We start from the raw sequence: 22807 nt of genomic DNA, 5'->3' as shown, positions 1-22807 counted from the left end.
CAGTGTCTGATTCTTGTTTGTGTTTTTTGATGCCAGAAGCAAGCTGTCGTCTCGTTTGCTTCCACCTTGTCCTGTCCTGTCGGAGTCTGCCTGGCAGGTGCCACCTGCACTATACTAACGTTCTTTTTGTTCCGCTGACAACGTTGGAAGAGGATTTATGCCATTCCTGTTTTTTCATTAAAGAACTCTGTTTTCTGTTAAAACCGCTTTTGGGTCTTCACTCAAGTTCATAACAGTCACAAAGTGCTGTACAGAAACCCAGCATAAATCCCCAAACAGCAAGCAATGCGGGTGTACAAGGCAGTTAACCCACTGTTCCCCGAGCAGCTGTCATTTTAAATAAGAATTTGTTCTTAACTGACTTGCCTAGATAAATAAAATAAAAACATTCCCACAACAGTCTACTTCCTCTAGTCATTTTCTTAATGTTTTTGTCAAACATGATGATCCTGATGTCTCTCTCTCTCTCTCTCTCCCCCCATTTCTCTCCTCTTCTCTCTTGCTCTCCCTCCCTCTATCCCTCTCTCTTCCCTTTCACTTTCTTTCTCCCCACCTCTCTCTTCCTCCAGTGCGAGGTCTGAACCCAGGCCTTATCCAGTACCCCTCCTCCAGACTGGAAGGCCTGGCCACCTTGGGCCGCCACAGGCCCCTGGGTCGGACCCGGTCTGAGCCCCCACTGCCCTCTCACCAGCAGCACCAGCTACTGCAGCAGAACCACAATCTGCTGCTGGAGAGACTCAAACAAAACACACACCTGGACCAGGTGAGAAGAAGCACAGATTGGACACACTCACACAGCTTGGGAATTGTCGAGCAACATGCTCATGTGCACACACACATACACATACACACACACACACACACACACACACACACACACACACACACACACACACACACACACACACACACACACACACACACACACACACACACACACACACACACACACACACACACACACACACACACACACACACACACACACACACACACACACACACACACACACACACACACACACACACACACACAGTACAATACATATATATATCTACATACATAGTACTAGTGAGACATGAAGAAGAGTGAAGACTAACGCATGATGACCTTTGATCCTGTGAGAAGCCTCATCTCACACAGATCTCCTCGGAGGACATGGACCCAGAGGAGATCGGGTTAGGGGAGGAGGATGGATACCAGAGAAGTAGACGGAGTGGAGCCAGCAGCTCTGAGTCAATGTGGGACACAGAGTATACATCCTCACAAGACAGCCATGGGGAACATATCAGGAAATACACACCTCTGGTGAATCAGGTACACGATCTCACATGTATGCACACATGCACGCACGCACGCACACACACACACACACACACACACACATGCATCAGAGGAGCTATAGGAGGACAGGCTCGTTGTAATGGCTGTAATGGAATGAATTGAACGGTATCAAAGATATGGAAACCACGTTTGACTATGTTCCATTTAGTCCATTCCGCCATTACATTGAGCCCATCCTCCTATAGCTCCACCCACCAGCCTCCTCTGATATGCATGCATGCGGACGCACACACACTTACAACACACCTGAAGCGCTACCTCGGCCATACGGAAAATTATTCAATTAGTCCCACTCCCAACAACAGCTTCAGTTCAGACCAACTGTTTGGCTCACCAATAGAGGGCAACATAGAATCACAGCTCAATAGCTCAGCTCTTAGTTGCTTGTTTTATGTCATTGCTAAAGTAATGGGTAAACAAATAACCAAACAAAATAATAATACTCGTCTTTTTTCTCTCTCTCTCTCTCTGTTCTCCCATTCCTCTCCCTTTCTCCCTCTATTCCTCTCCCTCCATTCCTCTCCCTTTCTCCCTCCATTCTTCTCCCTTTCTCCCTCCATTCCTCTCCCTTTCTCCCTCTATTCCTCTCCCTTTCTCCCTCCATTCCTCTCCCTCCATTCCTCTCCCTTTCTCCCTCCATTCTTCTCCCTTTCTCCCTCTATTCCTCTCCCTCCATTCCTCTCCCTTTCTCCCTCCATTCCTCTCCCTTTCTCCCTCCATTCCTCTCCCTTTCTCCCTCCATTCTTCTCCCTTTCTCCCTCTATTCCTCTCCCTCTATTCCTCTCCCTTTCTCCCTCCATTCCTCTCCCTCCATTCCTCTCCCTTTCTCCCTCCATTCTTCTCCCTTTCTCCCTCTATTCCTCTCCCTCCATTCCTCTCCCTTTCTCCCTCCATTCCTCTCCCTTTCTCCCTCCATTCCTCTCCCTTTCTCCCTCCATTCCTCTCCCTTTCTCCCTCCATTCCTCTCCCCTTCTCCCTCCATTCCTCTCCCTTTCTCTCTCCATTCCTCTCCCTTTCTCTCTCCATTCCTCTCCCTTTCTCCCTCTATTCCTCTCCCTGCTTCTCCCTCCATTCCTCTCCCTGCTTCTCTCTCCATTCCTCTCAATTTCTCCCTCCATTCCTCTCCCCTTCTCCCTCCATTCCTCTCCCTTTCTCCCTCCATTCCTCTCCCTTTCTCCCTCCATTCCTCTCCCTTTCTCCCTCTATTCCTCTCCCTGCTTCTCCCTCCATTCCTCTCCCTGCTTCTCTCTCCATTCCTCTCAATTTCTCCCTCCATTCCTCTCCCCTTCTCCCTCCATTCCTCTCCCTTTCTCCCTCCATTCCTCTCCCTTTCTCCCTCCATTCCTCTCCCTGCTTCTCCCTCCATTCCTCTCCCTGCTTCTCCCTCCATTCCTCTCCCTGCTTCTCCCTCCATTCCTCTCCCTGCTTCTCCCTCCATTCCTCTCCCTTTCTCCCTCCATTCCTCTCCCTTTCTCCCTCCATTCCTCTCCCTTTCTCCCTCCATTCCTCTCCTAAAATTCCTCTCCCTGCTTCTCCCTCCATTCCTCCCTTTCTCTCTCCATTCCCCTCCCCTTTCTCTCCATTCCTCTCCCTTTCTCCCTCCATTCCTCTCCCTGCTTCTCCCTCCATTCCTCTCCCTTTCTCCCTCCATTCCTCTCCCTTTCTCCCTCCATTCCTCTCCCTGCTTCTCCCTCCATTCCTCTCCCTTTCTCCCTCCATTCCTCTCCCTGCTTCTCCCTCCATTCCTCTCCCTGCTTCTCCCTCCATTCCTCTCCATGCTTCTCCCTCCATTCCTCTCCCTGCTTCTCCCTCCATTCCTCTCCCTTTCTCCCTCCATTCCTCTCCCTTTCTCCCTCCATTCCTCTCCCTAAAATTCCTCTCCCTGCTTCTCCCTCCATTCCTCTCCCTTTCTCTCTCCATTCCTCTCCCTGCTTCTCTCTCCATTCCTCTCCCTTTCTCCCTCCATTCCTCTCCCTGCTTCTCCCTCCATTCCTCTCCCTTTCTCCCTCCATTCCTCTCCCTTTCTCCCTCCATTCCTCTCCCTTTCTCTCTCCATTCCTCTCCCTTTCTCCCTCCATTCCTCTCCCTGCTTCTCCCTCCATTCCTCTCCCTGCTTCTCTCTCCATTCCTCTCCCTGCTTCTCCCTCCATTCCTCTCCCTGCTTCTCCCTCCATTCCTCTCCCTAAAATTCCTCTCCCTGCTTCTCCCTCCATTCCTCTCCCTTTCTCTCTCCATTCCCCTCCCTGCTTCTCTCTCCATTCCTCTCCCTTTCTCCCTCCATCCTCTCCCTGCATCTCCCTCCATTCCTCTCCCTTTCTCCCTCCATTCCTCTCCCTCCATTCCACTCCCCTTCTCTCTCCATTCCTCTCCCTTTCTCCCTCCATTCCTCTCCCTGCTTCTCTCTCCATTCCTCTCCCTTTCTCCCTCCATTCCTCTCCCTGCTTCTCCCTCCATTCCTCTCCCTTTCTCCCTCCATTCCTCTCCCTGCTTCTCTCTCCATTCCTCTCCCTTTCTCCCTCCATTCCTCTCCCTGCTTCTCCCTCCATTCCTCTCCCTTTCTCTCTCCATTCCTCTCCCTTTCTCCATTCCCTCCCTGCTTCTCCCTCCATTCCTCTCCCTGCTTCTCTCTCCATTCCTCTCCCTGCTTCTCCCTCCATTCCTCTCCCTGCTTCTCCCTCCATTCCTCTCCCTTTCTCCCTCCATTCCTCTCCCTTTCTCATTCCTCTCCATTCCTCTCCCTGCTTCTCCCTCCATTCCTCTCCCTTTCTCTCTCCATTCCTCTCCCTGCTTCTCCCTCCATTCCTCTCCCTGCTTCTCTCTCCATTCCTCTCCCTTTCTCCCTCCATTCCTCTCCCTGCTTCTCCCTCCATTCCTCTCCCTTTCTCTCTCCATTCCTCTCCCTGCTTCTCTCTCCATTCCTCTCCCTTTCTCCCTCCATTCCTCTCCCTGCTTCTCCCTCCATTCCTCTCCCTTTCTCTCTCCATTCCTCTCCCTTTCTCCCCTATTCCTCTCCCTGCTTCTCCCTCCATTCCTCTCCCTGCTTCTCTCTCCATTCCTCTCCCTGCTTCTCCCTCCATTCCTCTCCCTGCTTCTCCCTCCATTCCTCTCCCTTTCTCTCAATTCCTCTCCATTCTCCCTCCATTCCTCTCCCTAAAATTCCTCTTCTCCCTCCATTCCTCTCCCTTTCTCTCTCCATTCCCCTCCCTGCTTCTCTCTCCATTCCTCTCCCTTTCTCCCTCCATTCCTCTCCCTGCTTCTCCCTCCATTCCTCTCCCTGGTTCTCCCTCCATTCCTCTCCCTTTCTCCCTCCATTCCTCTCCCTCCATTCCTCTCCCTGCTTCTCTCTCCATTCCTCTCCCTTTCTCCCTCCATTCCACTCCCCTTCTCTCTCCATTCCTCTCCCTTTCTCCCTCCATTCCACTCCCCTTCTCTCTCCATTCCTCTCCCTTTCTCCCTCCATTCCTCTCCCTGCTTCTCCCTCCATTCCTCTCCCTTTCTCTCTCCATTCTCCCTGCTTCTCTCTCCATTCCTCTCCCTTTCTCCCTCCATTCCTCTACTGCTTCTCCCTCCATTCCTCTCCCTTTCTCCCTCCATTCCTCTCCCTTTCTCCCTCCATTCCTCTCCCTTTCTCCCTCCATTCCTCTCCCTTTCTCTCTCCATTCCTCTCCCTTTCTCCCTCTATTCCTCTCCCTGCTTCTCCCTCCATTCCTCTCCCTGCTTCTCCCTCCATTCCTCTCCCTGCTTCTCCCTCCATTCCTCTCCCTTTCTCCCTCCATTCCTCTCCCTTTCTCCCTCCATTCCTCTCCCTAAAATTCCTCTCCCTGCTTCTCCCTCCATTCCTCTCCCTTTCTCTCTCCATTCCCCTCCCTGCTTCTCTCTCCATTCCTCTCCCTTTCTCCCTCCATTCCTCTCCCTGCTTCTCCCTCCATTCCTCTCCCTTTCTCCCTCCATTCCTCTCCCTTTCTCCCTCCATTCCTCTCCCTTTCTCCCTCCATTCCTCTCCCTTTCTCCCTCCATTCCTTCCTTTCTCCCTCCATTCCTCTCCCTTTCTCCCTCCATTCCTCTCCCTATCTCACTCCATTCCTCTCCCTGCTTCTCCCTCCATTCCTCTCCCTGCTTCTCTCTCCATTCCTCTCCCTGCTTCTCCCTCCATTCCTCTCCCTGCTTCTCCCTCCATTCCTCTCCCTTTCTCCCTCAATTCCTCTCCCTTTCTCCCTCCATTCCTCTCCCTAAAATTCCTCTCCCTGCTTCTCCCTCCATTCCTCTCCCTTTCTCTCTCCATTCCCCTCCCTGCTTCTCTCTCCATTCCTCTCCCTTTCTCCCTCCATTCCTCTCCCTGCTTCTCCCTCCATTCCACTCCCCTTCTCTCTCCATTCCTCTCCCTTTCTCCCTCCATTCCTCTCCCTGCTTCTCTCTCCATTCCTCTCCCTTTCTCCCTCCATTCCTCTCCCTTTCTCCCTCCATTCCTCTCCCTCCATTCCTCTCCCCTTCTCCCTCCATTCCTCTCCCTTTCTCCCTCCATTCCTCTCCCTTTCTCCCTCCATTCCTCTCCCTGCTTCTCCCTCCATTCTTCTCCCTTTCTCCCTCCATTCCTCTCCCCTTCTCCCTCCATTCCTCTCCCTTTCTCCCTCCATTCCTCTCCCCTTCTCCCTCCATTCCTCTCCCTGCTTCTCCCTCCATTCCTCTCCCCTTCTCCCTCCATTCCTCTCCCTGCTTCTCCCTCCATTCCTCTCCCTTTCTCCCTCCATTCCTCTCCCCTTCTCCCTCCATTCCTCTCCCTTTCTCCCTCCATTCCTCTCCCTTTCTCCCTCCATTCCTCTCCCCTTCTCCCTCCATTCCTCTCCCTTTCTCCCTCCATTCCTCTCCCTTTCTCCCTCCATTCCTCTCCCTGCTTCTCCCTCCATTCCTCTCCCTTTCTCCCTCCATTCCTCCCTGCCTCTCTCTCCCTCCTTTCTCCTCCATTCCTCTCCCTGCTTCTCCCTCCATTCCTCTCCCTTTCTCTCTCCATTCCCCTCCCTGCTTCTCTCTCCATTCCTCTCCCTTTCTCCCTCCATTCCTCTCCCTGCTTCTCCCTCCATTCCTCTCCCTGCTTCTCCCTCCATTCCTCTCCCTTTCTCCCTCCATTCCTCTCCCTCCATTCCTCTCCCTGCTTCTCTCTCCATTCCTCTCCCTTTCTCCCTCCATTCCACTCCCCTTCTCTCTCCATTCCTCTCCCTTTCTCCCTCCATTCCACTCCCCTTCTCTCTCCATTCCTCTCCCTTTCTCCCTCCATTCCTCTCCCTGCTTCTCCCTCCATTCCTCTCCCTTTCTCTCTCCATTCCCCTCCCTGCTTCTCTCTCCATTCCTCTCCCTTTCTCCCTCCATTCCTCTACTGCTTCTCCCTCCATTCCTCTCCCTTTCTCCCTCCATTCCTCTCCCTTTCTCCCTCCATTCCTCTCCCTTTCTCCCTCCATTCCTCTCCCTTTCTCCCTCCATTCCTCTCCCTTTCTCTCTCCATTCCTCTCCCTTTCTCCCTCTATTCCTCTCCCTGCTTCTCCCTCCATTCCTCTCCCTGCTTCTCCCTCCATTCCTCTCCCTGCTTCTCCCTCCATCCCTCTCCCTTTCTCCCCCCATTCCCCTCTCCCTTTCCCTCCATTCATCTCTCCCTGCTTCTCTCTCCATTCCTCTCCCTTTCTCTCTCCATTCCCCTCCCTGCTTCTCTCTCCATTCCTCTCCCTTTCTCCCTCCATTCCTCTCCCTGCTTCTCTCTCCATTCCTCTCCCTTTCTCCCTCCATTCCTCTCCCTGCTTCTCCCTCCATTCCTCTCCCTTTCTCCCTCCATTCCTCTCCCTTTCTCCCTCCATTCCTCTCCCTTTCTCCCTCCATTCCTCTCCCTTTCTCCCTCCATTCCCCTCTCCCTTTCTCTTTCTCCCCATTCCTCTCCCTGCTTCTCCCTCCATTCCTCTCCCTGCTTCTCCCTCCATTCCTCTCCCTGCTTCTCCCTCCATTCCTCTCCCTTTCTCCCTCCATTCCTCTCCCTTTCTCCCTCCATTCCTCTCCCTTTCTCCCTCCATTCCTCTCCCTAAAATTCCTCTCCCTCTTCTCCCTCCATTCCTCTCCCTTTCTCTCTCCATTCCTCTCCCTGCTTCTCTCTCCATTCCTCTCCCTTTCTCCCTCCATTCCTCTCCCTGCTTCTCCCTCCTTCCCCTTCTCTCTCCATTCCTCTCCCTTTCTCCCTCCATTCCTCTCCCTGCTTCTCTCTCCATTCCTCTCCCTTTCTCCCTCCATTCCTCTCCCTTTCTCCCTCCATTCCTCTCCCTCCATTCCCTCCCCTTCTCCCTCCATTCCTCTCCCTTTCTCCCTCCATTCCTCTCCCTTTCTCCCTCCATTCCTCTCCCTGCTTCTCCCTCCATTCCTCTCCCCTCCCCTTCTCCCTCCATTCCTCTCCCTTTCTCCCTCCATTCCTCTCCCCTTCTCCCTCCATTCCTCTCCCTGCTTCTCCCTCCATTCCTCTCCCCTTCTCCCTCCATTCCTCTCCTTTCTCCCTCCATTCCTCTCCCTCCCCATTCCTCTCCCCTTCTCCCTCCATTCCTCTCCCTTTCTCCCTCCATTCCTCTCCCTCTTTCTCCCTCCATTCCTCTCCCTTTCTCCCTCCATTCCTCTCCCTTTCTCTCCATTCCTCTCCCTTTCTCCCTCCATTCCTCTCCCTGTTTCTCCCTCCATTCCTCTCCCTTTCTCCCTCCATTCCTCTCCCTGCTTCTCCTCCATTCCTCTCCCTTTCTCCCTCCATTCCTCTCCCCTTCTCCCTCCATTCCTCTCCCTTTCTCCCTCCATTCCTCTCCCTGCTTCTCCCTCCATTCCTCTCCCTTCTTCTCCCTCCATTCCTCTCCCCTTTCTCCCTCCATTCCTCTCCCTGCTTCTCCCTCCATTCCTCTCCCTTTCTCTCTCCATTCCTCTCCCTTTCTCCCTCCATTCCTCTCCCTCCATTCTCCCTCCATTCCTCTCCCTCCCTTTCTCCCTCCATTCCTCTCCCTTTCTCCCTCCATTCCTCTCCCTTTCTCTCTCCATTCCTCTCCCTTTCTCCCTCCATTCCTCTCCCTTTCTCCCTCCATTCCTCTCCCTTTCTCTCTCCATTCCTCTCCCTTTCTCCCTCCATTCCTCTCCCTGCTTCTCTCTCCATTCCTCTCCCTTTCTCCCTCCATTCCTCTCCCTTCTCCCTCCCTTCTCCCTCCATTCCTCTCCTTTCTTTTCTCCCTCCATTCCTCTCCCTTTCTCCCTCCATTCCTCTCCCCTTCTCTCCCTCTCCATTCCTCTCCCTTTCTCCCTCCATTCCTCCCTGCTTCTCTCCATTCCTCTCCCTCTCCCTTCTCTCCCTCCATTCCTCTCCCTGCTTCTCCTCCATTCCTCTCCCTTTCTCCCTCCATTCCTCTCCCTGCTTCTCCCTCCATTCCTCTCCCTTTCTCCCTCCATTCCTCTCCCTCCATTCCTCTCCCTTTCTCCCTCCATTCCTCTCCCTGCTTCTCCCTCCATTCCTCTCCCTTTCTCCCTCCATCCCTCCATTCCTCTCCCCTTCTCCCTCCATTCCTCTCCCCCATTTTCTCCCTCCATTCCTCTCCCTCTCCCTCCATTCCTCTCCTGCTTCTCCCTCCATTCCTCTCCCTTTCTCCCTCCATTCCTCTCCCTGCTTCTCTCTCCATTCCTCTCCCTTTCTCCCTCCATTCCTCTCCCTCCATTCCTCTCCCCTTCTCCCTCCATTCCTCTCCCTTTCTCCCTCCATTCCTCTCCCTGCTTCTCTCTCCATTCCTTCCCTTTCTCCCTCCATTCCTCTCCCTCCATTCCTCTCCCTTCTCCCTCCATTCCTCTCCCTTTCTCCCTCCATTCCTCTCCCTTTCTCCCTCCATTCCTCTCCCTTTCTCCCTCCATTCCTCTTGCTTCTCCCTCCATTCCTCTCCCTTTCTCCCTCCATTCCTCTCCCTTTCTCCTCCATCCCTCCATTCCTCTCCCTCCATTCCCTCTCCCTCCCTTCTCCCTCCATTCCTCTCCCTTTCTCTCTCCATTCCTCTCCCTTTCTCCCTCCATTCCTCTCCCCTTCTCCCTCCATTCCTCTCCCTTTCTCTCTCCATTCCTCTCCCTGCTTCTCCCTCCATTCCTCTCCCTTTCTCCCTCCATTCCTCTCCCTGCTTCTCCCTCCATTCCTCTCCCTGCTTCTCCCTCCATTCCTCTCCTCTCCCTCCATTCCTCTCCCTCCATTCCTCTCCCTGCTTCTCTCTCCATTCCTCTCCCTTTCTCCCTCCATTCCTCTCCCTTCTTCATTCCCTCCCATCCCTCTCCCTGCTTCTCCCTCCATTCCTCTCCCTTTCTCCCTCCATTCCTCTCCCTGCTTCTCTCTCCATTCCTCTCCCTTTCTCCTCCATTCCCTCCCTGCTTCTCTCTCCATTCCTCTCCCTTTCTCCCTCCATTCCTCTCCCTCTTCTCTCCATTCCTTCCTCTCTCCCTCCATCCCTCTCCCTCCATTCCTCTTTCCTCCATTCCTCTCCCTTTCTCCCTCCATTCCTCTCCCTGCTTCTCTCTCCATTCCTCTCTCTTTCTCCCTCCATTCCTCTCCCCTTCTCTCTCCATTCCTCTCCCTTTCTCCCTCCATTCCTCTCCCTGCTTCTCCCTCCATTCCTCTCCCTGTTTCTCCCTCCATTCCTCTCCCTTTCTCCCTCCATTCCTTTCTCCCTCCATTCCTTTCTCCCTCCATTCCTCTCCCCTTCTCTCTCCATTCCTCTCCCTTTCTCCCTCCATTCCTTCTTCTCCCTCCATTCCTCTCCCCTTTCTCCCTCCATTCCTCTCCCTTTCTCCCTCCATTCCTCTCCCTGCTTCTCTCTCCATTCCTTCTTTCTCCCTCCATTCCTCTCCCTGCTTCTCCCTCCATTCCTCTCCCTGCTTCTCCCTCCATTCCTTCCCTCTCCCTCCATTCCTCTCCCATTCCTTCTCCCTCCATTCTCCCTCCATTCCTCTCCCTGCTTCTCTCTCCATTCCTCTCCTGCTTCTCCCTCCTTCCTCTCCCTCCATTCCTCTCCTCCATTCCTCTCCCTCCTTTCCTCTCCATATTTCTTTCTCCCTCCATTCCTCTCCCCTTCTCCCTCCATTCCTCTCCCTTTCTCCCTCCATTCCTCTCCCTTTCTCCCTCCATTCCCTTCCTCCCTCCTTCTCCCTCCATTCCTCTCCCTTTCTCCCTCCATTCCTCTCCCTCCATCTCCCTCCATTCCTCCTTCTCCCTCCATTCCTCTCCCTGCTCTCCCTCCCTCCATTCCTCTCCCTGCTTCTCCCTCCATTCCTCTCCCTTTCTCCCTCCATTCCTCTCCCTGCTTCTCCCTCCATTCCTCTCCCTTTCTCCCTCCATTCCTCTCCCTTTCTCCCTCCATCCCTCTCCCTGCTTCTCCCTCCATTCCTCTCCCTTTCTCCCTCCATTCCTCTCCCTGCTTCTCCCTCCATTCCTCTCCCTGCTTCTCCTCCATTCCCTCCCTCCATTCTCTCTCATTCCCTCTCCTTTCTCCCTCCATTCCTCTCCCTTTCCTCCCTCCATTCCTCTCCCTCCCCTTCTCCCTCCATTCCTCTCCCTTTCTCCCTCCATTCCTCTCCCCTTCTCTCTCCTCTCCTTTCTCCCTCCATTCCCTCCCTGCTTCTCTCTCCATTCCTCTCCTTTCTCCCTCCATTCCTCTCCCTGCTTCTCCCTCCATTCCTCTTCCTCTTCTCCCTCCATTCCTCTCCCTGCTTCTCTCTCCATTCCTCTCCCTTTCTCCCTCCATTCCTCTCTCCTGCTCTCCATTCCTCTCCCTTTCTCCCTCCATTCCTCTCCCTGCTTCTCCCTCCATTCCTCTCCCTTTCTCCCTCCATTCCTCTCCCTTTCTCTCTCCATTCCTCTCCCGATCTCCCTCCATTCCACTCCCTGCTTCTCCCTCCATTCCTCTCCCTGCTTCTCCCTCCATTCCTCTCCCTTTCTCCCTCCATTCCTCTCCCCCTCCATTCCCTCCCTTTCTCCCTCCATTTCTCCCTCCATTCCTCTCCCTGCTTCTCCCTCCATTCCTCTCCCTTTCTCCCTCCATTCCTCTCCCTCCATTCTTCTCCCCTTCTCCCTCCATTCCTCTCCCTGCTTCTCCCTCCATTCCTCTCCCTGCTTCTCCCTCCATTCCTCTCCCTGCTTCTCCCTCCATTCCTCTCCCTCCATTCCTCTCCCTGCTTCTTCCTCCATTCCTCTCCCTTTCTCCCTCCATTCCTCGCCCTGCTTCTCTCTCCATATCTCTCCATTTCTCCCTCCATTCCTCTCCCCTTCTCCCTCCATTCCTCTCCCTTTCTCCCTCCATTCCTCTCCCTTTCTCCCTCCATTCCTCTCCCTCCATTCCTCTCCCTGCTTCTCCCTCCATTCCTCTCCCTTTCTCCCTCCATTCCTCTCCCTTTCTCCCTCCATTCCTCTCCCTGCTTCTCCCTCTATTCCTCTCCCTGCTTCTCCCTCTATTCCTCTCCCTGCTTCTCCCTCCATTCCTCTCCCTGCTTCTCCCTCCATTCCTCTCCCTGCTTCTCCCTCCATTCCTCTCCCTGCTTCTCTCTCCATTCCTCTCCCTGCTTCTCTCTCCATTCCTCTCCCTTTCTCCCTCCATTCCTCTCCCTGCTTCTCCCTCCATTCCTCTCCCTGCTTCTCCCTCCATTCCTCTCCCTGCTTCTCTCTCCATTCCTCTCCCTGCTTCTCCCTCCATTCCTCTCCCTGCTTCTCCCTCCATTCCTCTCCCTCCTTCTCCCTCCATTCCTCTCCCTGCTTCTCCCTCCATTCCTCTCCCCTATTCCTCTCCCCTATCTCCTCTATTCCTCTCCCTTTCTCCCTCCATTCCTCTCCCTTTCTCTCTCCCTCTCGTCCCCCCTTTTCTTTCCCCATCTTCTCCACTCTCCCTCCCTCCCTCCCTCCCCCTCCAGTCATTCCATTGGGAGCAGTCCAGGCACCTTCAGGTCCTGACAGAAAGGCGCAGACAGGTGACCTACCTGGACCCCCTGGGTGTGCCTGTGGTTCTTGGGCCTTCCCACCGCCCCCTTGGCCGCGCAAAGTCCTCCCCTGCCTCCACCTCTCTTCCCCCTCCTCCGCAGCCCACAGACACCCCGCTGTCTCTGGCCAGCACTGGTCCAGAGACCCCCACCAAGCTACGATTCACCACTGGTGAGAAAGACTTGGGGAGTGCTGTACACAATGCTTTATGTTGTATCACATGGTCAGTTTACTATATATTCAGCTCTATGTCCCATCTATAGAATTACATATTATATCTTCATTTAATAGGATCGCTGACTGGCTGGTTATCTGGCTAGCTGGCTGGCTGGCTGTCTGACTGGCTCACTGTCGGACTGGTTGTCTGGCTGGCTGGCTGTCTGGCTGTCTGGCTGCTTGTCTGGCTGACTGTCTTTCTACCTATTTCGTATGGGTATCTAAACCACAGAGTGTGTGTGTGTGTGTGTGTGTGTGTGTGTGTGTAGGTCTGGTGTATGACTCTCAGATGCTAAAGCACCAGTGCACCTGTGGCGACAACAGCCGACACCCAGAGCATGCTGGGAGAATCCAGAGCATCTGGTCCAGATTGCAAGAAAGTGGCCTCAGGAACCAGTGTGAGGTGTGTGTGTATATATATAGTGTTTGTGTTTGTGTGTTATATTGTGTGGCCTCAGGAACCAGTGTGAGGTGTGTGTGTATATATATATAGTGTTTGTGTTTGTGTGTTATATTGTGTGGCCTCAGGAACCAGTGTGAGGTGTGTGTGTATATATATTGTGTTTGTGTGTTATATTATGGTGCTTCTCAACTTCTGGTCTGTGGACCGGTGCCGGTCTCTGAGATGGTTTACTGACACCTCATCTAGGAAACCCAGAACTAGAATCTGACCTAATTGTGTCATCGCATGAAGAAAAAAAAGATACTAAAACGAGGAGCGGAAGCAGGGCGGTAGCTCCAGCCCTCTATCGCTACAAGACTCAGGCAAATCTATGGGCCAAATGTCCCTTCCCCTTCCGAATTTAGAAAGATGCGCACGCTAAATCGTGATTTGTTCAAATAACCAGTGACGAAAAACCTTGTGCACCAGTACTGTTAGATAGAACTGTTAGACTGTTAGATAGTCATCGCATCCCACAGTCTTTTGACAGAAGTTACGATACTATTTGTGTCCACGAGAGATCAACTGACACTTAGTAAACTCTACATTGCTCAAAGATGATGGGCCAATTTCTAACGTCTACTATAATCACTACTGTCACATAGAGTTAAGCTAACATTGCAGCTACCATCAACCTGGCCAACTGTGTGAGTGTCTATTTTGTGTGTGTGTGTGTGTGTGTGTGTGTGTGTGTGTGTGTGTGTGTGTGTGTGTGTGTGTGTGTGTGTGTGTGTGTGTGTGTGTGTGTGTGTGTGTGTGTGTGTGTGTGTGTGTGTGTGTGTGTGTGTGTGTGTGCACCACAGTCAGTTGAGTGGTGTGTGTGCGTGCACCACAGTCAGTTGAGTGGTGTGTGTGCGTGCGTCCATCCATGTGTGTATGTCTGTGTGTTAAAGATACATTTTAATGAAGAGTGTGTGTTTGCTGCTGTAGTGTATCCGTAGCAGGAAGGCCTCTCTGGAGGAGCTTCAGTCTGTCCACTCCGAGAAGCACGTCCTGCTGTATGGCACCAACCTACTCCATCGTCTCAAACTGGACAACCGCAAGCTGGCTGGTGTGACACACACACACACACGCACACACTCATCTTCACTCACTGACACATACAGTACACACACTCAAACCAACACAGCTCTGATGCATTTCATTGTCAAACACTCACACTCACTTGGGCAATAGCCAAAAATCTGTATTTTTGCACACTCATAATCACATACATGGACCTATACACATAAATGGATCATTTGTGACCGACCGCCTCAATTCGGTCTTATGTAGCAACATTTTAAATGCTGATTTTTACTTTGGATAAAAGTAGAGACTCAGTAAACAACCAAAGACTTCAAAAAGTGGTAAAAGTAGTAGCCTACAATAAGGAAAAACTCCAGGTAAAAATACACTTAATCTAGTCCTTTGCCTATATCCTAATCTGACTTTGGTGCAGGTCATGTTGTCCTTTATTTGTCACATGCACAGGATACAGGTGTAAACAGCACAGTGAAATGGTTACTTTCATATTTGTATAGTAGCAATATCAATAATAGAAAGTGTCCGAATAGTGTCCGAAATATTGTATAATTATTAGATGATTCTTACCCAGACACACTGGTCTAAACTGATGGGTCATGTGCAAGAAATACTATAACCACCCTCCAGTCACATCTGGCTAACCTGATGGGTCGTGGAATCATCTGGCGAGTGTTTTGTTTAGACATGCAGCTAGCTAGCTCTAGCTATCTAAACAATGAACCATAATCCCAACCCATAGCTGCAGTACAAACAGATTGTCATTAGCTAGCCACCATCCATGAAATGATGTAGAATGAATCTGCAGGTAGCTAAAACTAACCAACTTGATTCAATTACACAGATCGTACATGGGAACGTTAGCTAACGAGCCGGCAAACTGACATTTGCTAGTTGGCTAACAGTAAGCTTCAACTTGCAATGAAAATGACTTTCTGACTAAATGTGAAACCTATAATATCTGAAAATGTAGCTAGACTCTTACCTGTATACATGGATGAATGCTTCACGGCAGACTGGAACCAATCTAACTAAGTCATCCTGTGTCTTTTCCGTTTTGTTTGTCACTACAGCTTGTTTGGCCCGTTGTGTCAAGTCACGCCGGTTCACACTGGCCGTGTGCAGAAAGTAGTCCATCACAACTTTTTACCAATGATCTTTGTTGATTGTGCCTGCTAAATCCAGGGCAGCAACGTTGTTTAGAGCAGTAGCAACACTTTTGCTACATTATATCTTTCAAAAAAGCCAGGAGAGGAAGGATTATCTACACATACTGAGCAGCTCATGTTATAGACAGAAGCATGCTACAGGGCAGACCAATCTGAACTCATCTCTTGGCATGCCCAGCCCATCCATTATCTCAACTAATCATGGCTAGCGGGAAGGTTCCCATCTTTTTCCATAGCTAAACCAACTAAGCTCTTAAATTAAAAATGTTATTCGTATTTACAGATGGCATACAAGTGTGTTATTAAAGCACGTTAAAGTTATCTTATCTTTCTCTTGCAGGGATCTTATCTCAAAGGATGCGTGTGATGTTACGATGTGGAGGAGTTGGGGTGGGTTACTCAAACGTATACACACACATACACAACACACACACACACTTACTGTACACAGGCACACAGCTCAACAGACCTTGTAATGCACAATCAAAGATTGTGAAATCTTTCCACTTATCTAATCACATTACAAAATGGCAAACATTACATGCTTGATTATGCCTCATTACACAATTAAGCTAATAGGACTACAAATTATGGAGGATGTTGTTGTTGGCAGGGACTTGGTCGAAACGCCAAATAGATATCAAATACAAAGAAAAGGTGAGAGATGAGAGAGAGAACGAGGGAGAGAGTCAGGGAGAGAGAGAGGTGAACTTTATCGACACCAAAGAAGAGGATGAGGCAGGGATGAGTTGAAGAGGAATAAGAGAAATGGGGGGGGTAGGAAGAAGTAGGCTTGTATGGTGTTGATAAGGTCGCAGTTGTAAATGAGAACTTTTTCTCAACTAGCCTACCTGGTTATAAAAAGGAAGGAGAAAATGCGGACATTAAAGAAGACGAAGAGGAGATGAGAGGAGGAGGAAGGAGTTGAGAGAAACAGGGAGAAAATTAAAATGGAGGACGAGAGGATGGTTTGTATCAAAGAAGGATAAAATATTTGCAGACACAAAAGAAGATGAAGAAGAGATGAGTGGATGAGGAAGAAGATGAGGGAGAATAGGAGGAGGAGAGGAGAAGGAAGGGGCTTTGTATAGTGTTGATAAGGCGCCTGATCTGTCTGGATTTCCGTCAGGCACACTGATTGGAACAAGATGGCCAAGACGGTGATAAAAGAAATTCCTCTGATTTCATTGTTCCGTTGTGCCAAACCGCCAGAAATGTGGAGTTTTGAAACATGAGAGAGAGAGAGAGAGAGAGAGAGAGAGAGAGAGAGAGAGAGAGAGAGAGAGAGAGAGAGAGAGAGAGAGAGAGAGAATCTGAGAACAGGAATAATTTACTACCCCCTTTACACCAGCAGTAAGTCAATGTTGTGATTAGTGTGGGTAAATGTTTCCCTTGCCAAACCCTTCCCCCTGGCTCCCAATAAGTCATGATACTCTTCATTTGGTTGGAATAAACAGTAGACTTTGTAATCCAATACTGGAATCTTTCCTACAACCTGTCACAACCTGTCACCTCCCTATTCCAATGGGTGATTTCCTCTTTACTCATACCATTTTCATTCAATGAACTTGTAAATTATGCCCATGTTTCTCCCTGTGGTTATAATTTTTATCCCATCGCCTGACGTAACTTCTTGGTTTTGCGTGATTGACAGGTGGACAATGATACGATCTGGAACGAGATGCACACATCAACGGCGTCTCGCTTGGCAGCAGGCAGTGTGACGGAGCTTGCACTCAGGGTGACACAGGGAGAGCTGAAGGTGAGATCGCCAATCGCAACCCCCACTGTCCGAGCCGTAACACAGCTGATCAGAATTGTCAATCCCGTAACATACATTAATACACATTGAAGCATACTGTATAGACCTTTCTCTTCATGGTTTATTGAATTTATGAATTTCACATGAAATTTGAATTTAATATGGCTATATCAAAACCTTTCATTGTCACCTGTCTTCAACTAATATAAGTGAAATCGTAAGATTTATTCAGAGAAAGCCAGAGTCAGTGTTAAAGTTTCTATTCCATCCTCACAGAATGGCTTTGCAGTGGTGAGGCCCCCTGGACATCATGCAGCCCACTCTACCCCCTTGTAAGTACTGCACCACACACACACACACACACACACACACACACACACACACACACACACACACACACACACACACACACACACACACACACACACACAGAGAGAGAACCAGGAGGTCTCTAAAATAATTTCAAAGGGTTCCCTACACATCGAAAGTACCTTTCAGGTGTGTGTTATGTGTGTGAATGTGTGTTACTTGCCCAAGGCTAACAGCAATCTACTTCTACCCGCGCTGCTCAATTCATGCCCAGCTTTCAGGACATTGTGCTGTCAGCCTATAGCACCACCTCTAAGTGTGTGCATGTGTGTGCGTGTGTGTTTGTGTGTGTCACTCTTAAATAGAAGGCATTAGTACACTCACCACATGTGTGTGTGTGTGTGCCTATCTGCTTGTGTGCTTGCATAAGCGTGTGTTTGCTTGCGTCTGTGTGAGTGTTTGAGTTCACGCGTGCTAGTGTGTGTACTCAGCAGTGCCTGTCAGTAGTTATTTATGTGTCGATAATGACTCTGGAGGAGAAGAGTTGGACAGCAGATATGATCTACAATTTAGTTCACACTCACCGAGTTTATAGCTTCTGCTGTCAGCCCCGCTATTTCCCGTCATTCATACTTTGCAACCCTACATTCTGGTACTGTCCAGCCATACCGTGCCTAAATATGAGTGCATGTTCAGTGAAACAAAGCATGTTTGACCCATTGGCACTAATGTCCTCACATCACCTAGTTTGTGTATAGTGAGAACGGCCTCACTTTATCATGGAGATATTTCCTGGAGACCTTTCACTTAAAAAAGCCTTGACTTTACTTTGGGTGTCTTTGGTGTCATGATGGGAACATATTCTCATAAGTATTCTTATGTTCCCATATGTGTCTCTCTCCAAAGGGGTTTCTGCTTCTTCAACTCCGTGGCCATTGCAGCCAAGCAGCTCCAGCACAAACTCGGCGTCAGCAAGATCCTCATTGTGGACTGGGTGAGAGACGGCCGCTGTCACTGGTCCCCACATGGGATCTAAACACAGACACACACACGTGCTCACTTTAACACCATTATTGACCATAAGCTTGGTGTCAGCATTCACACTGATGTCTGCTTTCCACATGAGTCAGACCTGTCACGAGTCTGGGCCTAGGCACACACACACACGCACACGCACACACACACGTACACACACGTACACACAACTTATAAGGACAAATAATTGTATGTATTTTAGTGTTCACTAAAAGGGATTATGCAAACATTAAGGTCAAGTAATAGACTAGTTTAGTATACTACAGAATTAAGAGTCTGACTGCCCCTTGACCTTTCTCACCAATGTTCAGGATGTTCACCATGGGAACGGTACCCAGTCGGTCTTCTACAACGACCCCAGCGTGCTGTACATCTCCCTGCATCGCTATGACAACGGCAAATTCTTCCCCGGTAGCGGGGACCCAGCTGAGGTATATTAGGTTGTACTATCCACCACCGTATACATCATGCTCTCCTATTGGTAGATGGAACTGTCCATCAAATACATGATCGGTGTGACCATTTGGAAATGAAAACGTCTGAGCAAGCACCGAACAGATTGGGTCGGCCCACGAGTCTTGAACCCCTTCAGCATCTGTTACCACCCACCAAATACCACACCACCCACCTTCATTTTCCCATTCTCACAAAACTGCGAGGATGAAAAAGTGGATGTTTTCACATAACCTTCATCATGAGGGGATGGTCCAAATGAGGCTGTTCTGGCTTGGATGTGGCTTTGCCTTAAATGGTCCCTCGACCTCCACTGAGCTGTGTGGTAAACCTCTGAAGTCTCTGTGTCCCTCCACTGCAGCATCATGTACCAAAATAACACACTAGAGGGTAGCGGTGATGTCACCATAGCACCATGTACCTATATAACACACTATGGGGTAGCGGTGGTGTCACCATAGCACCATGTACCTATATAACACACTAGGGGGTAGCATGATGTGACCAGGGGTACTACACATAAACATCAGGGTATCGCTAATCCACTCCAGCATCTTTTAAACATGAAAGGAAAGACAGAAAGGGAACTAAAAGAGGAAAAATGAAGAAAAGGGATGAAGAAGAGAAGAACAATGGAGTGATGGATAGAGCGTGTGTGTGTGTGTGTGTGTGTGTGTGTGTGTGTGTGTGTGTGTGTGTGTGTGTGTGTGTGTGTGTGTGTGTGTGTGTGTGTGTGTGTGTGTGTGTGTGTGACTAGTTGGCAGTGTATGGCGGAGCGCATGTGTTTTGAATTTACCCTGTGGACATCCAGTCCACCGAGAGACATTCTGCGATGTACATCATCACACACACAAAGGAAATGACCACGGTTTGTTGCCAATAGGGTGTCACTCAGTCCTCACTCTCTCAGTAAATAGCCACTAGCAAGACTAAAAAGAGAGGCAGGCATTTTAAGGCCTACTCTTAAGACCAGTGTCTCAATTATTCTCCCACCCCATTAATGTGAGGTCAAATCAGGTTGTCCCTGGCATTTGGTGAAATATACTCACTTGTGACAGACGTTAACATTTGGTTCTGGATGCTGAGTTTTGGTGAAATATAGCTAGAAACTAAATATCGACAAGTGCCAACTCAAGAAAATATGTCTCTCTAGTGTGTTAAAACTGGGACATATTCTGGGTGTAGTTTTGTGATTTATGAGCAGATTTTACAAATTGTATCAAAAATAAAAATTGTTGAGTTGATGGAGGCGTTGAATTAATGTCCAGCCGTCTTTCATTTGGAAATTGTAATCACTCCCTTATGTCATTGAAATGTGACACATCTTTTCCTCAATGGCACAAATGTGCATTTTGAAACTATGGTGCTGATTGTGTGTAAACATTTGACGCAAAATATCTCACGACCCTCCCTCAGCTCTCAGCATAACTTTCAATGAAGTAAGATGTTAACATGATAACTATGAATATTAATGAATAAAAATGAATATCTCTATTTCTCTCTCTCCCATCTCTCTTTCTCTTCCTCTCTGTCCAGGTGGGAGTAGGAGCAGGTGAGGGCTTCAATGTCAATGTGGCGTGGACGGGAGGCTTGGACCCCCCCATGGGCGACGCAGAATACCTAGCAGCATTCAGGTACAGAGTTAGAGATACACCTAACCTACCTCACCTTACCTCCAGCCGAAATCACATTAAGACAAAACCACAAAAGTGCAAAGATTATATATTAGTCAATGGGGTGTGCTCGCAATTGACTCATCCTTGAAATACTATGCACAGCTGGGATATAACAGACTTGTACAGTATCATGTGTTTATATTGTGGTGCGAGTTCGATTTCTTGTGATGCCCTCCATTATATGGTGTAGATCCATGCCACTGAATGGAGGTGTGTCTTTTTTCTGTGCACCGCACTTTCCACTTCATTCAAGCCTCAGCCCCTGAATGAATAGCTGCTCGGTTTGCGGCGTAATGAACTTTGAGCGTTCCTGTCAGCGGTGTTGGCTCGCCACCAGACGATGAACAGTATGTGAGGTCCGTATGGTGCATACACACAGTGGGTGGGCCAAGCTTGTCAAATTCAGAATTCTAATGGCTGAAGCCATACTGTACCGTTACGAGCCATCGATTCCAACAGGCAGACGCCAGGCTCAATGTTTACCCATAGCATACTATGCTAATTGCTAACTCACTGAGAGCAGTATGGTCTGTGTTGATTCACTGGTTGTATAGAAGAATAAGAAAACCTAGTAAGTGTTCCCTAGTTTAGGTGTGTGTTATCTAGTGACTATCTTCGTTACGTGTACAGGAGTACCTAACAACACTGTACCTAACAACTGTCACTTCGTTTTCATTACTGGTAGATGTTACCTAGCAACTGTCACTTCATTTTCATTACAGGTAGATGTTACCTAGCAACTGTCACTTAGTTTTCATTACAGGTAGATGTTACCTAGCAACTGTCACTTAGTTTTCATTACAGGCAGATGTTACCTAGTAACTGTCACTTAATTTTCATTGCAGGTAGATGTTACCTAGCAACTGTCAACTTAGTTTTCATTACAGGTAGATGTTACCTACCAACTGTCAACTTAGTTTGCATTACAGGTAGATGTTACCTACGAACTGTCACTTAGTTTTCATTACAGGTAGATGTTACCTAGTAACTGTCACTTAGTTTTCATTGCAGGTAGATGTTACCTACCAACTGTCACTTTGTCATTGCGGGTAAATGTTACCTAGTAACTGTCACTTTGTTTTCATTGCAGGTAGATGTTACCTACCAACTGTCACTTTGTTTTCATTGCAGGTAGATGTTACCTACCAACTGTCACTTTGTTTTCATTGCAGGTAGATGTTACCTACCAACTGTCACTTTGTTTTCATTGCAGGTAGATGTTACCTACCAACTGTCACTTTGTCATTGCGGGTAGATGTTACCTACCAACTGTCACTTTGTCATTGCGGGTAAATGTTACCTAGTAACTGTCACTTTGTTTTCATTGCAGGTAGATGTTACCTACCAACTGTCACTTTGTTTTCATTGCAGGTAGATGTTACCTAGTAACTGTCACTTTGTTTTCATTGCAGGTAGATGTTACCTACCAACTGTCACTTTGTTTTCATTGCAGGTAGATGTTACCTAGTAACTGTCACTTTGTTTTCATTGCAGGTAGATGTTACCTAGTAACTGTCACTTTGTTTTCATTGCAGGTAGATGTTACCTAGTAACTGTCACTTTGTTTTCATTGCAGGTAGATGTTACCAACCAACTGTCACTTTGTTTTCATTGCAGGTAGATGTTTACCTAGTAACTGTCACTTCATTTTCATTGCAGGTAGATGTTACCAAGTCACGTTGTTTTCACAGGTAGATGTCACTGTCATTTTCATTGGAGGTAGATGTTTACCTGTAACTGTCACTTTGTTTTCATTGCAGGTAGATGTTACCTACCAACTGTCACTTTGTTTTCATTGCAGGTAGATGTTACCTAGTAACTGTCACTTTGTTTTCATTGCAGGTAGATGTTACCTACCAACTGTCACTTTGTTTTCATTGCAGGTAGATGTTACCTAGTAACTGTCACTTTGTTTTCATTGCAGGTAGATGTTACCTACCAACTGTCACTTTGTTTTCATTGGAGGTAGATGTTACCTAGTAACTGTCACTTTGTTTTCATTGCAGGTAGATGTTACCTAGTAACTGTCACTTTGTTTTCATTGCAGGTAGATGTTACCTAGTAACTGTCACTTTGTTTTCATTGCAGGTAGATGTTACCTAGTAACTGTCACTTTGTTTTCATTGCAGGTAGATGTTACCTAGTAACTGTCACTTTGTTTTCATTGCAGGTAGATGTTACCTAGTAACTGTCACTTTGTTTTCATTGCAGGTAGATGTTACCTACCAACTGTCACTTTGTTTTCATTGCAGGTAGATGTTACCTAGTAACTGTCACTTTGTTTTCATTGCAGGTAGATGTTACCTAGTAACTGTCACTTTGTCATTGCGGGTAAATGTTACCTAGTAACTGTCACTGTGTTTTCATTGCAGGTAGATG

At 49.0% G+C, this 22807-nt stretch overlaps 1 protein-coding gene across 3 annotated transcripts in view; it reads left to right on the top strand.

Annotated features, from left to right (window-relative positions):
* LOC135541421 (histone deacetylase 7-like) overlaps positions 1 to 22807 on the top strand; it is a 97488-nt gene that overhangs the window by 63194 nt on the left and 11487 nt on the right. For all 3 annotated transcript variants that reach the window (XM_064967659.1, XM_064967658.1, XM_064967657.1), the window contains 11 exons: positions 570 to 763; positions 1129 to 1317; positions 12277 to 12514; positions 12829 to 12962; positions 13932 to 14052; positions 15534 to 15583; positions 16848 to 16955; positions 17232 to 17287; positions 18171 to 18258; positions 18611 to 18730; positions 20289 to 20386. In XM_064967659.1, the coding sequence (XP_064823731.1) occupies positions 570 to 763; positions 1129 to 1317; positions 12277 to 12514; positions 12829 to 12962; positions 13932 to 14052; positions 15534 to 15583; positions 16848 to 16955; positions 17232 to 17287; positions 18171 to 18258; positions 18611 to 18730; positions 20289 to 20386 (1396 nt within the window). The remainder of the gene's footprint in view (positions 1 to 569; positions 764 to 1128; positions 1318 to 12276; positions 12515 to 12828; positions 12963 to 13931; positions 14053 to 15533; positions 15584 to 16847; positions 16956 to 17231; positions 17288 to 18170; positions 18259 to 18610; positions 18731 to 20288; positions 20387 to 22807) is intronic.

This window comes from Oncorhynchus masou, chromosome 6 (genome assembly GCF_036934945.1).
Source record: "Oncorhynchus masou masou isolate Uvic2021 chromosome 6, UVic_Omas_1.1, whole genome shotgun sequence".
Taxonomy (NCBI): Eukaryota; Metazoa; Chordata; class Actinopteri; order Salmoniformes; family Salmonidae; genus Oncorhynchus; species Oncorhynchus masou.
Note: the sequence above shows the minus strand (reverse complement) of the source record. Positions and strands in the feature narration are given on the sequence as shown.